Source organism: Sinocyclocheilus anshuiensis, unplaced genomic scaffold (genome assembly GCF_001515605.1).
Source record: "Sinocyclocheilus anshuiensis isolate Anshui unplaced genomic scaffold, SAMN03320099.WGS_v1.1 scaffold482, whole genome shotgun sequence".
Taxonomy (NCBI): Eukaryota; Metazoa; Chordata; class Actinopteri; order Cypriniformes; family Cyprinidae; genus Sinocyclocheilus; species Sinocyclocheilus anshuiensis.
The window spans coordinates 890,552-906,932 of NW_015547676.1; the positions used below are offsets into that span (position 1 = coordinate 890,552).

The 16,381-nt window shown below is 37.3% G+C and overlaps 1 protein-coding gene across 2 annotated transcripts in view; it reads right to left on the bottom strand.

Annotated features, from left to right (window-relative positions):
- The window catches only part of rsrc1 (arginine/serine-rich coiled-coil 1), a 157,531-nt gene that overhangs the window by 77,340 nt on the left and 63,810 nt on the right, over positions 1-16,381 (bottom strand). For both annotated transcript variants that reach the window (XM_016505530.1, XM_016505529.1), the window contains one exon: positions 5,542-5,578. In XM_016505530.1, coding sequence (XP_016361016.1) covers positions 5,542-5,578 — 37 coding nt within the window. The remainder of the gene's footprint in view (positions 1-5,541; positions 5,579-16,381) is intronic.

The window sequence follows — 16,381 nt, forward strand, 5'->3', positions numbered from 1 at the left end:
GAGAGAGAGAGAGATAAAGCGGCGGGATATGAAAGCCGTGCCCGTCCCCTCTATCAGTAGGACATGCAATTATGTCTGGGCAGGCATCAGGTTAAAGGTCAGCCTGATGACTCCATCATTTAGCCAGGCGGCTTATTTCACAAATGCAGGGAGACGGAGGCCCGTGGCAGACTCGCAGACACCTCCAATCTGATGAAATCATTAGTGTAATAAGCATGTAAATCTGCTTGCAAATTATCCTCGCGCAGCTCCTCGGCTTTCATTTAGCTGACACTCGGTGAGGTGTTGTCAGATCACCTCTTTATCCCACAATCAAATCACTGGCAAACACGGCGAGAGGAGAAGAGCCGGAGCGGACGGGGACGAGCGCTGGAGGCCGCGCGCTTTCTGACGCTCCATTGATTTCTAAAGCCCTGATCTTCCCTCGTTCTGTTCGAGGAAGACAGGTGCTTTTGATGATGCTATGGGATAAATCTATTATTAAGTAATAGAGCCAAAACAGAGCCGTTTCTCGCAATCGCTGGTGCTAATATGAAGCGTAAATAATTCATTACATATAAACAAGGCCTCAAAAGCTAAAACCCATGGGGGAAATCAGTTTTACATATCATTTCTGTATTTTTAAAGCTGATAGACATGAGATTACGACAGAATGACCCAACACAGATCATACTACAGTAATAGAGGGTGCTCACTTTGTTTTTTTACTGTGATTATTTAGCCGTGCATCTGGTCTAGCTAGATTCAGGCCTCTATAATGAAGAAAAATTGTACGAGAGAGATCAGTAAAGCAATAAACCAAACAAATACACAGAAAAACAAATAAACATCCTCAGTTTTTTCCACACAAAAGCTAATAAGCATAACCATAAAAGTCCCACAAAAAAATAAGGTTAAATGGGATTTGCCATCTAAACTGTGTTCGCCATTCGGCAAAATTAAGAAGATACAAATTTTCTTGAAAATGTTGTGGAAATACAGTTCAGTTTCAGTAAGTGGATATTTTTGGGAATGCAAGATTAGAAGTAGCTACTTTTAAGATTGTTATAAAGTTGCCTTCGTCTAGACTTTGTAAAGTTTGCCGTCTTTTAACACGGGTAGATCTGAAGCGGGGCTGTTTATGGCTCATATTTGCAGGGTGAATGTGAATGTATTTCGGGGAGGGATGCAGGGGGTGTAGACTTACTGTTCATCGACACAAATCTTGATAAAATACTGCAGCACCTGCTGTCTGACGAGCGGACGCAATCTACCAGCTTTTATAAAGTCGACAATAAATTCTCAGATGCAATCTTCACATTCAGATTTTCAGGAATCGTAGATCTGGCAGACTCGCGTGTTTGCATGTTTTATTGGAACTACCACCTCGTCGCATTTAATGCACAAATAAAGTCCAAAAACACAACTACCGCTGTTGACATTCATTTCAATATTTACTCAAAATAAACTCTTGCTAGTTGATCAAATGAATCCACTAACAGTAACATACTGTACATGTATCACAGACAATCACATCTCAAATTACATCCAATGGTGGAAATGCCATTTTAAACACATTTAACATTTTAAAGCTGTAATGTGCAAAGTCCATGGCACCATAAAAAAAAAATAAATTAAAAAATAATTCTTCAGACCATTACACTGTTTTTGAAGTCTGAATAGATTTAACAGCACTGCAAAGGCAGTAACACTGCAATTTTGTCATGTGAAGCCCAAATTATACTTCAGTTTTTACACATACACTACAGTAAGCGTACAGCATGTAAATTTCACTATCAGCATAGTGTGAGGGGCTTAGCAAGTGCACTCAACTCTTTTAAATTAGTACAGAAACTTGTTTTTCATTGCTTATAACTTGTGGAGAGAAATGGCGCAGACACTGGACGATGAAATTTTCTAGTTTGCATTTGTCGAACGCCTGTGTTTACACAATATCAAATGGAGTATATTTTGAAAGGCTATGTGTTCAGCTGTACATGTACACTAAGCATTTGCATCAAAACTAAATGCTTTGGGCTTGATATCACATTCATTCGCAGTAAAGCCCAACAAACAGTGTTTCCAAACTAGTTTTTTTTTCTGTGACATTTGAAGTATTGTCACAGTTAACAAAGTTAAAGAAAAAAGATTGTCTCAATACATTTAATTAATAATTAGCATTTCCATCAGCTGTTATCGGTAACATTTAGCTATACTAAACTTTTTTTCATGGAAATGCAGTACATGAGAAACTATGAAAAGGCAAGGAACTTTTATCTGAGGATTGACGCTTTACTTTTTTCCCAAGGAGCACAAGTTTAAAAATGTAAGAACGCATTAAGAATTTTAAGGTGCACAGTTAAAAAAAAAACACGTTCATTTTCGCGCGATTTTTTGCGCAGCTCGTCAGTGAACAACGGCTCTGTGTAGTTAATGCTGCTCAATGTGAAAGCCCGCAGGTGATGGAGATTTACCGCTGATTACAGAACCGGCTTTCTGACAAGATGCGCATTAAATATCGCATGCGATTTATCGTGCAGCCCTAGTATTAACATAAATTTGAATTTAATCCAAGGTTTGCTATTCCTGTTTTTCTATCCCCAAATACACAATATCGCGTATTAAAATAATTAAGACATACATTATACCATTTAAGATATTATTTTTTTTCTTTTTAAATTACTTTTTATTTATTTTAATTTAATTTTTAATTTATTTATTTATTAACTTGACACACTGGATTGGTCATATAGAGAGACTCTTTTCGAACAGACATATTGATTCAAGAGGGTTATGCATGTAATCTCCTTTTCAATAATTCACTGCTTTTATACAGCTGTAGATCAATGCATGCGCTCATAAACTCTCCTCCCCTTTCACTCGCTCCTCTGTCAAATCTCTCCTTCCATCAGCCCTGCTCTATCTTTCCTTTCATCCTCTGTTCCCTCTACATCTGTCCATCTCTCTATCCTAATGAAGATGAGTTAATTACACATTAACCTGCGACACACAGTCAAAATGAATAAAAAATGGTTCATTCTCTGGAAATACTCAATCCGGCAGAAAATGTTAGTATCATAACCGATACTGAGTATTGGATCGATGCATCCCTAGTTTAGTCGGTAATTCCAAATATGAATAAAATAATAACAATGGCAATAATAATGTAATAAAATAATACTGACTGTGAATTATGCTGTATGGCACAATGATATACTGCAGTCATATTTCACTGACCTTCGATTATAACAGCTGGCACAAAACATGGTTTGAAAAATAAATGTTGTGGATTATTTACGTTATTTTTGCAAATATAATGTGATTTATTACAAGCAACACCAAAAATACCAGAAAGTACTCTTTTATCCATTCACATTATGGATATTTCATCACTTCTCTGTGACGAGCACAACACTTTATGGTTGAACATAGGGCTAGTAAGTAACTTAGTATTTTGTTGCATCTTAAACATACTGGCTATTAAAATTTGGCTATTTAAGAAAACATATTTGCTGACCTCTAATCTGAGTATTGGATGGGATGCAGTGTCTATACCCATCCACAAAATTATAGTTCAGGATAGACTAGCAAAACACAATTATATACCAAACAAAAAATAAATAAATAAATAAAACAAAACTAAATAAATAAAATCAACCAGCCTTTGTTTTGTCAGACAAACTCTATTTTAAAGGTTCATTGAACTATTGAATGTAGAGAAAGTTGCATAAAATAGTTTTTAAACAATTTAGTTGAGCAACTTTTAGCCATTTAGTTTGAGCAAGAACAGGCTGCTGAGCTGCTCAGTTTGATCACTGATGACGCACTTGAGTAATTAGCATTTCGGCAAAGAATGGGGACTTATGATAACATAAATATGTTATTCATAAATAATAAATGTCTTGGCTTTATGTAGTGTTTATGATGATATTTTGTTGTAAATGTTAAGTTACCATTGGGGTGATTAGTGTTCTGTGAGATTCACACTTTCAATACACATACTTGGTTTGGTGCTGTGTTTGATGAACACTGTAAAAGATTTAAGGTCAAAACTAAATTTTGTGTTGACTTGATGCATTGATATTTCTCAGTTGGTTCAACTAAATTAACAATGTTCAGATAATTCAATTGAGTCAAATGAACATTTTCAATGCAACAAGTCAACATGCAATTTTAGGTTTTACAGTGAAAGCACAGACCAGTCTTTATTGTTAAGCTGACAACAGTTTTTACCCAAAAATTTAAACTGAATTTGGATGCCTCAAGTTTTTGAGATTACTCAACTTCTGATTTGTTATAAGCACTAATGTGAGGGTTTCTTAGCAGTGGAGATCTTGAGAAGGAATGAGCGGGAATATGTGATAAAGATTTGATTTGAGAGAATAAGCATGATAATTGATAAGGATTAAGGTCAGGTGTGTTGAGTGACCCTTAAAGGGCCAGGCCTGCGTTTAATATTCAGGGTGTGGAGCTGAGGGAGGTGAGTGTACATTCAGAGAGTCAGGACCCCGCTGTGACCTCTCTCCATTATTCATCCTGCAGAAAAAAACAGCAGAAATGGAAACTCGGTTCCACCCAGGAGGAGAGAAGCAGCCCTTTAACTCCAGTGCATGGCACTCTGACCCTGGATTAGAAAGGCTGCAGAAAACCCAGGAAATGTTGGACGTTACAATTTTAAACATTCCCTAGGGCTCATTTTAAGGGCCAACAGTGTGCCCTACATCCAGAGAGATGGAGGCAGGAAGGTAGAAGAGGGAAGACACTGTGATCTTTCCAGATGTGTTCAGAGGTAACGTGTGCCTGACATGAATCTGCGAGCCGTACGGCGAACGAACGTTCAACTGGAAACTGAACAGCTTGAGGATACAGATCAAAACAAACACACGCTCCACTGCTGAATCCATTTTCTGAATCGCCCTACTGACTCAAAAATTATTTCCAGAACACACACATCATCCTTACAGGGGAAAGAAATTATTTAACACCACAACTTGGGGAGGGGAAGTCGTGGCCTAATGGTTAGAGAGTCGGACTCGTAACCCAAAGGTTGCGGGTTCGAGTCTCGTACCGGCAGGGATTGTAGGTGGGGGGAGTGAATGTACAGCGCTCTCTCCCACCTTCAATACCACGACTGAGGTGCCCTTGAGCAAGGCACCGAACCCCCAACTGCTCCCCGGGCGCCGCAGCATAAATGGCTGCCCACTGCTCCGGGTGTGTGTTCACGGTGTGTGTGTGTTCACTGCTGTGTGTGTGTGCACTTTGGATGGGTTACATGCAGAGCACTAATTCCAAGTATGGGTCACCATACTTGGCCAAATGTCACGTCAAATGTCACGTCAACTTTTAGCAAAAAAGACAAAAGCAAAAATTAAAAATAAGCGGAAGGGGACAAACGAAAGAGCGACTGACATGAAAACCCAGGCAATCGTGTGGGAGTTATAAAGAGACCTCTGAGTCTGTCTGACAGCTCAAGCTATTCAAAGGCAATTGCTGAACATTCATTCTGGATGCAGATATCAAAGATTGAGAAATTACTGAAGGGGGGGAAGAAACAGAACTTACCAGATGTTCTAATCCAGCTTTGATGTTCCCTGTTTCCCTGCAACACAAGAACAAATTTGCTCCACTGTAAATAACGCAAAGACAGCAAGCGTCTCGTCACCCTGAGCTCCCACTCGTTCTCCTCCTCTCACGGATCAGCCATAATCACTGTATTTAATAGATTTACTGTATTTATCAATTCATGCTCTATGGGCTCCATGAGGGCAGGAGATTTTAAAAGGGCTTTTACTTTCTTTAAAACAATTACAAGTGGAGAGAGTTAGAGAGGAAATCAGAAATGCCACCGGTTAAAGACAGCTGGTCTTCATGAGAATAATGATGCACACAGATGCTGTGTGGGTGTGTTTACATTAAATAACCATTCAGTGTCTCATTAAATCATTGATACTCATGTTCCAAAAAAATAAAAAATACAAAAAATCGCCGCCTGGATTTAAATAAGCAAATATGTATGATTTAGGATTGAAATATTAGTGCAGTGGTTAATATGTTTTTGGCTTATTGTATGTTGGGCAACAATTCTTTTACAGTACAGTACTGTGCAAAAGTCTTAGGCCACTAGTATTTTCACCAGCTAAAAATGGTTTCAAGTCAGTTATTTCTATCTTTTGCTGTAGTGTGTCAGTGGGAAACATCAGTTTACATTTCGAAACATTCACTTAGCCATTAATTGTAATAATCCAGTGAGATTTTTGTCTGACGACAGCCAGTGCTCCACACAGAGATCTGATCTGATCATCATCCAGTCTGTCTGGAATGACATGAAGAAACAGAACAAACTGAGACAGACTCAATCCAGAAGAACTGTGGCAACGTCTCCAAGACGCTTCAAGAGACCAGCACATCCTCAAGACTTTTAATAAGGTCAAGCTCAGGAGCCAGTTGCATAAGCATAGCCACTATGTTAAGACGGAGTCTTAAGAACTAATGCAAAGAGGTAATCAGTCTTACATCTTGAATTCAAATTAGACCATTTTCCCTTTTAATAACTCAATTTACAAGTTATGACCAGCCTTAAAGAAAAAAAAAATTGACTTTTTAAGACTAGTCCAAGCGGTTTATGTAACCAGCCCCAGGACTCTGTGGTGGGCAATTCATACGTGAAAATTACGTCTCATAATCACCAAACCAATATTTCACAATTTGAGACTGATGAATTTTTGTATTATCATCTTCAATTCAATTCAATTCAAGTTTATTTGTACAGCGCTTTTCACGATACAAATCATTGCAAAGCAACTTTACAGCAAATTAAGTTTCTACAATATTTAGTTGTAGCTTATCAGTGGTGACTGTCAGTTAATGTACATATGGCAGAAATGTACGGAAAAATCAATTAAAGACAATCAAACAGACGATGAACACTATTAACAGCAATTATTATATGATACAATCAAACTTATAGCAAAATGTGGTAGTTCTGTATGTTGTTTCAGGGTTGGCATCATCTGAGGTCCTATATCTTGGAATATGTACATGTGCACATCTTCCAACATGGCTGTTTAAGAAATTAAAAGCTACACACTTCATCAGTTTGGGTTAAAAGAATTGCTGCAGAACATGTCAGAAACATATTAATCACTGCAATAATCACTGCAGGATCCAATCCTAGACTCTTCAGTATTTGCTTATTTAAATCCAAATGGTGACTCTTTTTTGGCCCAGCAGTGTTTTTCACAATATTACTGTTTTAACTGTATTTTTGATCAAAATAAATGCAGACCTTGCTGAGCAGAAGAGACTTGACTTAAAAAAAAAAAACTTAAAAAAAAAATAAATAAAAATCTTACAGACCACAAACAAAAATGTTATCAAAATGATTTTGACTTGCCAAGATTTACTTGTTTTAAAAAATATGACAGTATTCAGTACTGTAAACATTCAAAATACAGTAACGCTTTATTTATTTCACAGGGAAATGTACACTGTAAAACAAATTCCGTAAAATTTACAGCAAAAAAACGGCAGCTGTGGTTGCCAGAATTTGACAGTAAAAAATGCGGTAGCAACATTTTAGGTTTTACGGTTTTAACTTCAATTTACAGTTAAATACCGTAATTTCATTCACTGATATAATGTTAATATACCAACCTATTGAAGTACTGAAATCAGTTTTGTACCTTTGTATTACACTGATAACCACCAAATGTAGGTGGTGATGAGAAAGTCACATGATGAACCAAAGCCCATCACAAGCAGCTTTTAAATAATAACATATATAGAAGGTGCACAGTGTCATTCACACAAACACTAAACACCATCACGGTAACACACATGAAACTGAAATAATGCAATAAACATTAATTTAACAACATTAGATGTAACATACAACCCTAATGTACAAAACTGATAAGAAAAAAACTAAGAAACATAGTTATTTCAACAAAAAAACATCAAATTTGAAATGAAACGCAGGGAATTCTGGGAATGTCAATTTACGGTTATTCACTTTAAATTATATGTTATTTTTCCACTTCCAAAAACGGTATACTACCGTAAAATTACATGCAATGTCCAATACAGTTTGTCACCGTATATAGTAGGGAACTTACCGTTAACCATTTAACAGGTTTTTACTGTAGCATTTTTACAGTCTTTTACCATTAAATTCACGGTCATTTTTTACAGTGTGAAAGGACAGAAACAGACTAAAGGCCTCTAAACTGAAGTAAACAGAACAGGTGCCATGGAACTTACTGAATATAACAAGGTAATGACAAAAAAGATACAAAGATGATACTGTTGCAAACACTGTGTGTGTGTGTGTGTTTGCATGTGTTTGACAAAGAAGCATGGTTAGGAAACATGATGTTAACTAGCCCTTGGCAGCTCAGAAATGACTCCAGTAATCAGGGACAGAAAAGCCCATGTGAAACCCACTCCACCCCTCTCCCCTCCACAAACCCATCCATCCATCCATCCATCCATCTATCCATCTCTCTTTCCCCAGCAACCTTTCACTACTAAAATTCTTTCACTACCTGACGATGGCTTTTCTGGGTGACCATTTCCATCTTAACACAGCAAGACCAGCGCAAGCTAACAGATATTCTAATGTAACACACTAATGCAGCAGAACTGTGTTAGAGCACTCGCTAAAAATAAGTTACGGTGGTGACAGAGAGCTGTAATCCTTTAATGAAGAACAATTAGAGGTAAACCATTCCTCACGAAAGAGACAATCTCTCTTCTCTTTCCTTTCCCCTCATCACACTAATTCTGTTTTCTTTTTATAATCACTTATTCAATTTCACAAGCGCTTATCATATTTGCACCCTCCCTCCATCTCTCTCTTCTTCTTCTTTTTTTTTTTTTTTGGTCATTTAGCGGCTTCCCCTGTCTATGGCTAAATTACTGTATTCTTCTAATTGTATCTGTCTCTCTTTGGCACACGTCTGTGCAGAAAAAAAAGCGTCCTAATTCAATTCAATTAGAGCCTTCAAACCAAATCCCAGCACTGCTGAGTGCAGACACAGGAAGACATTATCGGCAAATGAATATAAATTTTTATTGAACTGGTACATCTTCAACTTTTCATTTTTTTTAAGCTACATCTTTCTATTTTTTATCTGTCCATTTCCTGCAGGTCTGCGGGGAGCACAGACTTTCATCCCTCTCGTTCCTCCCTGAACACACTAGCATCGATTCCTGCATTACACTGCAATATTAAATAATTAATATACTTGCCATGATTGATGTTTTGCCTTAGCCCAATATTACATTATCAATCAAACTCGGTTTAATGTAATAATATTGAAAATGTGTCAGGGGTTGTTTGGCTGGTTTACAGCTTGCGCGAGAGAGATGCTTGTCGTGAAGTGTTTTATATTGTTTTAATGCACAGTGGCGGAAGATGAAACAAGATGAGTGTTGACCTTGAGCTATGATGTCTGTGGATCAGCTTAAAATGACCTCATTCAACATAAACCAACTCCAGCCAAACCACTGCTTAAGATCAACACTTCTGCGTGCTTCTGTGTCAGACATGTTATGTGTTGTTATTTGAGCAGAAATCAACACATTCTACACTCAGAAAGCTCTCATTGGGGTGGTATCCTTTCAGAAAATACTCAAATGTACACTTGATGATACTAACATGCATCCTCTAAGTTATAAATAAAGTACATTAAGTTTATTATTTTTTTTCTCTCTTCATTTCTGTCACCTGACTTAACCTGTGGTGGCCAAAGTACACAAATCAAGTACTTGAGTAAAAGTACGAGCTGCGCAAAAAATTGCGCGAATACGAACGTGGTTTAGCGCAGTTCGTCAGTGAACAACGGCTCGGTGTAGTTAATGCTGCTCAATGTGTATATATATATATATATATATATATATATACACACACACACATATATAGGCCTATATTATTGCTGTCAATCGATTGAAAAAAATTAATCGCGAACATTTTTTCTGAAATTAATTGTGATTAATCCCACCAAACATTAAAGTTTTTAAATATACTTTTATATTGCAATAATTTCACATTCAATCAGCAAATTAATGTAGAAACAACATAAAGATAGTATATTTTTAATATTTGTTGTGTGAGTTGTACAAAAGAGTTTGTGGTTACTGTTTTGATAAATGTGTTTTTAGATTTCAGAACAATTTAAGCCATTATTTACTAAAAATCCTACCCTTTGTCCAGCAAATATATACAAATAAGATGTGAGAAAGCTAGAGAGGAAGGTTTCAGGTGTTTGGACCGCTGTGCATAAAGGACTACAGTTATGCTGTGATCACTGTATGCTTTCATCGTATAGAAAGATAATCGTGAACATTCTACTAAACTTCCCCTTTTGCGTTCAATGAGAAAAAACGAGAGAGAATACAGATTTATGATGACATAAAGGTGAGTAAATGAAAGCTCTTCCAAATTCAGACTGAAACAGAAATTTAAACAGGAACTGCAGTTCAAACTTCACCTTCAAAACTGAAAACTGACATAAAAGGCAAAGAGAGAGAGAGAGAACCTCAAAAACAAAGAGAGCTAATAAAGAAGATATCGGTCAATGAACGAGGAGTCAGCATGGAGGACGGGAAAAAAATGTTCCCTCTCCATGGCTTCCCGTAAAGAGGTCATTAATTAGCTCGACTTAATTAAGTAAAAGAAGACAAACAAGTCAAAGTGTTAACAGAGCTCGATGCAATGCCAGCCATTTGCTTTCAAGCCAATAGTGCCAAATAGGAAACGTCTGACCAATCTGTCAAATACAAGAGGCCCTGACTGACAGGTGTGTGTGTGTGTGTGTGTGTGTGTGTGTGTGAGAGAGTGAGTGACATGTGCTATTATCCTTCTCTTCTGAAAGCTCCTGTTCTCCATCTCTCTGTCTGTCATCTTGTCCTCTGCACAGGTATGACAGAATTAATTAAAGCCCAAGCAGCAAATCAACACTCATTTGTGGTTTCAAATAAACCCATTATGCTTTTTATTTATTTATTTATTTTTGAAATGACTCTCTCTCCGTCATTTCATCAGACTACTTGACATGGCCAAGATGAGTAGATCTTAATTGCTTTGAATGAAAAAGTCCAAATGTAAAAGCAGAGATCAAGCTATCAGTCCAGCGCTCAACAGATGCATTAATGTGCAGCTTTAATAGGCAGTGCTTCAGTTCTGGCCCACTTTAACCCTCGCAGCGCCACACAGGTGTCTAAACACGGGGCACAGCAGGATCTGCAGGCCATTTCATAGGGAATGCATTTGGCCAGTGGTGGCCCTGGGTCAAAGTGATACGGAGCTGTTTTAAATATCTACATTGTCCCCTGTTTTTTTTGTTTTCAAATGACTTTTAACCAGCTTGAATGAAGGAGATTTTTAGTAGATGTACAAAGTCAATTCCCCTCAGTTTGCACCGCAACCACAAGTGTGTTCACTAAACTATGAACATGTTATAAAAATGTCTTGCTTCAATAATTTGTTATATAATACGGATGTATATTTTCAGGGATTTTCATTAATGATTGTCAGTTAAGTTAATAGTTGCTAACTTTAATACAGCAAATAACATACTGTTTAAATTACAATTGCAAAAAATACTACTTCTTCTGTTTGACCATAACTAAATCTCATCACTAAATCTCATTTTAACATATTTATTAAATGGATATGCTCTTATAAATATGGATTTTCCATCTGAACATTAACATTTGCGAGATTATCCCCATCTGAACTGTTCTGAGGTAGAGTGAACTTATTTTTGATACTGAATAACAGTGATGTGTGAATGTTTTCTTTTTTGCACATTAAGATTAATTATCTAATTTAATAGTTATCATAATTCACAATAGTAGTCTATTGCTATTATAAAAATACAAATAAAGACCTGTATATAATTCATATAATTACAAAGTGTAATTGTCAGGGAATTTGTTGTTTGATTTAGGGTCTAGGGTCTTGATCTAGATTTTTGCTGTTGGGTGAATTTTTGGCGAGAAAGTGTCAAACATTTTCAATGCAAAGATGTGAGCCAATCATAATAGTAACCAATCACATAGAAGTTTTAACGTGCCCCATTATGCTATTTTAAAGGTTCCTGATTTTGTTTTGGTGGTCCTTCGATAGCTTTACATGCATCCAAGGTCAAAAACACTTTTATTTTCTCATAATATACTTTAATTTTCTCAATATTTTCTCAGTCTTCTAGACATGGTGACAACTCAATATGTCTTGAACTTTGTGACACTTTTGATACTTTTACATTCTCAATGTTTTACATTCTCAAACAGCTATATGGCACACTACATGAAATGTAATATCCATAAAACCAAAACAGAGACACTTTAAAGGGCAAGCTGCAAAACAGAGCATTTCAGTGAAGAACATGATGCATTTAGACTGCTTTTTAAAGGTCCCATGGCATGAAAATGTCACTTTATGAGGTTTTTTAACATTAATATGAGTTCCCCTAGCCTGCCTATTTGTCCTAAATATTTTAAGTGAATCTTAAGGAATTATTTTTTTTTTAAATGACCCAATAAAGATATCTCCATCTAAACAGAGAAGACGGACTCATAAACAGAGTTTGTAAGCAATATGAAAAAATCACATTATGCCTCATCCACTGTGTCAGTGAGTGCTCATATGTTGTCCGATGCCTGATTAAAAAAAACAAAAAAAAAATCATAGTGGGTTTATTAAAGAAGATGATGAGAATGGAGAGATGCATCCTTCATCCACATGATCCACTCATCAATGTCTCTTCCTGTCTCTCCGGCTTCCTGTGTGGCAGGGAAATGACAGGAGAGCCGAGGAGAGCGTGGCAGACTGATAGACTTGGCTGTGCAATAAAATGAAGGACAAGAAGGTTGATTGTCATCTCCATATCACGTACTTAGCAGCGGCAGTGAATTGAAATTGAAATTGTGTTCCTGAGTGTATAGCACTACTGGCCCTTTTGATTTTTCTGTTAAACTGTTCATAGAGGAGGGGCAGGCAGATACACACACACACATACACATAGAGAGTGCGCTGGTATAAGGTTGCCGCCATCACATCTCAGCATAAGTACGATGATAATGGCAAAGGCTGGCCAGTGAGTCTTTAATCAGATCAAAACCCTTCTTCTTTTAGAGCTCAAGTCCCTAAAAAGAGAGCGAGAGACACAGAGAGGGTGGGATAGAGAGCTTTAGAAACAACAAAACTTAACATAATCCCAGCACAGCATAGATTCGAAATCCATTACAAACCGGGAAAACTCTCCACCGGTCCATCACAGGAGACAAAAGGAGAGAAAGAAAGGCTTCAGGGTTAGACGGCAACACAAGACTACAGCTTTCTTCTGCTTCTCTTGTGTGGTCAGAGCTGCTCTTTCCCTGGCAGGTTTTGGACCAGACAAGTGTTCATGAGTCAGATGAGTGCTTGAAGGGATTACCATTTACTCGCCTTAATGTCATTGTAAACCAATATTTCATTTCATTTTTAGTCTATTGCACAACAAAAAAGAAGATATTCTGAAGAGCGATGGTCCAACCGTTGGGCCCCACAGACGGAGGCATTCATTTGTTCTTTCTGGAGCTATTATGGGTTTGGAAAGACAAGGTGAGGCGAGTTAATGGGACCGACTTTTAATTTTTGGCTAAAATGTTCATTTAAAAGAAGAATTTATCATAAAATGAAAATGCTCCAAAAAGAAAAAAATAAATGTCTCAGTCCGTGAGGCCCAAAGTTGTTTGGACCATATGACAACAATCCATTCAATAACTTGATGAACTGCAGTTTGCAGTTTAAATGAACACTAGAGGCAGTAAAACGCCAACAACTTTTATTCCTTTTCACACAAATAATAATTTACAGGGCCAGAATTTCAATTTCAGATTTTCACACAATCCTTCCACAATATTATGTTATGACTTCAAAACAACTTTAAAAGGGTCATGAACTGCCTTTTTTTTTTTTTTTTAAATTCTGTACTGTTCTCTGAGGTCCACTTATAATGTTATCAAGATTTTTACATTAAAAAACATCATAATTTAGAAGTAATAGGGTATTTTCTGTCCTGTTTTAACCCCTCTCATCAGAACGGTCTGTTTGAATAGATGTGGAGGATTGGGACTCGGAAGTAAACGCCCACTGCTATGTTTGGCTAACAGTTGTGTATGTTTGACAGTGTACATTCCTCACAAATGAAATAACTCAACACATATCAAACAATCTGTTTAACAGACAAAGCAATAGTGATCACGTAATGAAAACAGTTACTCACACTTGTGTAGCAACATTACTGTCGGATCCAATATAGTCGCACGGCATCGTCTTTTAGTTTCAATTTTTCTGAAAATCCCACGTCGAATTGTGCCTTGTTTGTAAACGAATCCTTAGTAAAATAAAGTGAACAAAGGAGGAACCATCGGTGGGCGGGGCTAAACAGGCAGTGCTGTAGAATTGGTGGGCGGGGCTAAATAGGCAGTGCTGTAGAATAGGTGGTCGGGGCTAAACAGGCAGTAATGTAGAATTGGTGGGCAGGGCTAAACACACAGTGCTTTAAAATCCGGGGGGCGGGGCTAAACAGGCAGCGATGTATAATCGATGGGCGGGGTTAAACAGGCAGTTCTGTAGAATCGGTGGGTGGGGCTAAACAGGTAGTGATGTAGAATTGGTGGGCGGGGCTAAATAGGCAGTGCTGTAGAATAGGTGGTCGGGGCTAAACAGGCAGTAATGTAGAATTGGTGGGCAGGGCTAAACACACAGTGCTGTAAAATCCGGGGGGTGGGGCTAAATAGGCAGCGATGTATAATCGGTGGGCGGAGCTAAACAGGCAGTGCTGTAGAATCGGTGGGCGGGGCTAAACAGGCAGTGCTGTAGAAGCAGGCGTTGATCATCTTCAGGAGAGGCGGTGCTTAGCCACACTATTACACCATCGAGTAAAACATTCCTTCAATATAAGCTGTTTTTAGAGTAATGAGAAAGTTTTGAGTTCTGAAATTTACAGGATGTTTTTATAGTACAATGACTTACATGTCAAAAGATCAAGGGAATTTTGGTTTCTCAGTTCATGACCCCTTTAAAGGTAGGGTAGGCGATTTTGGAGAGGCTAGCAATAGCAAGTTAGCTTTAATAGCATAAGATCCCACCCTTCCTACAAAAGCCACACCTCCTCCAGAACACATGACCATGCACAGGCAGAGCAGAGACTAACCAGCGACATGATGAGAGATGGCGTCAATGCTGTCAAGATTACCTCATGTCTCATTCACTGCTGAGAAAACATTACAGTACAAAGCACATGATATTGCAACAATAACGCCTTTCGTTCTCGCTCGCTCGATGTATGGGTTTCTAGTTTTGCTCAGTAGCTCACACGATATAGCGTTGCACTTATGAGGTGAAGAGCTCCAAACAAATCCTGTGACAAAACAGCTCAAACCCATGTGTTTTTATATCAGTTTTGCATTTGTTAACACTATCATGTAGGTTTAGGGTTGGGTTTGGTGTAGGGGTTTATTATTTTTCAACACCTTTTAGCAACACTCATTGGATATTTGAATTCTTAACCGCCGCAATGCATACCTGAAGCAACATAATAAAAGCACAGCAATATGTTTACATATTTACATTGTTACAAAAATTTACATTGTTCACACACTTTTAAACTGAAGAAATTGGACAGTGCAAGTCTTGTTGAGTGCTTTTATAATACTGGATGACTTTACCTTAGACTATGTCCACTATGTTGTCTCTTCTGTGGAATGGTTTGCCACTGAAGATTATATCCACTCTACTGATGATTTCAAAAGCAGACTTAAGACATTTATTTTCACAGTGTTTGAGTATGTAATCAGGGATATTATGATTTAGGTTAGTTGTTTTTAGTAGGGTCTTTTTATGTAATCTCGGGTAATTCTGAAAGTGCTTTATAAATAAAGATTGACTTCGCTTGGACAATTTTTGCAGACAGTAAAAACTAGGCTAATACACCAGTGCATTATTGCAGCATTATGATCAGGAATGTGGAGCGCTGATGTTAACTTTACATTCTGCCCTCAGGCTCCTGCATAAGTTGCTTTTCCTTGCATCAGGGAGCCTGTTATATTATTAATATATATTAAAAGAACTTTACCAATACCTACATGAAAGTGTAAACTGTCTAACATATTAAATAATGAACTATACTAACAGTCTTAATCATGTCACAATAGTACAAAGAAAACATTATGGCTTGTTCAGAGGTCTGTTCTGGTTTCAGTGGATACACAGGTAAGTTTGCATTTACTTTTAAAAAGACTGTACATGTTTTGTGAACTGATAAAATAAAATACTAATAAAAAAAACGAATAAAAGTTTATATATATATATATATATATATATATATATAGTGAATTACTTAAAATTGATATA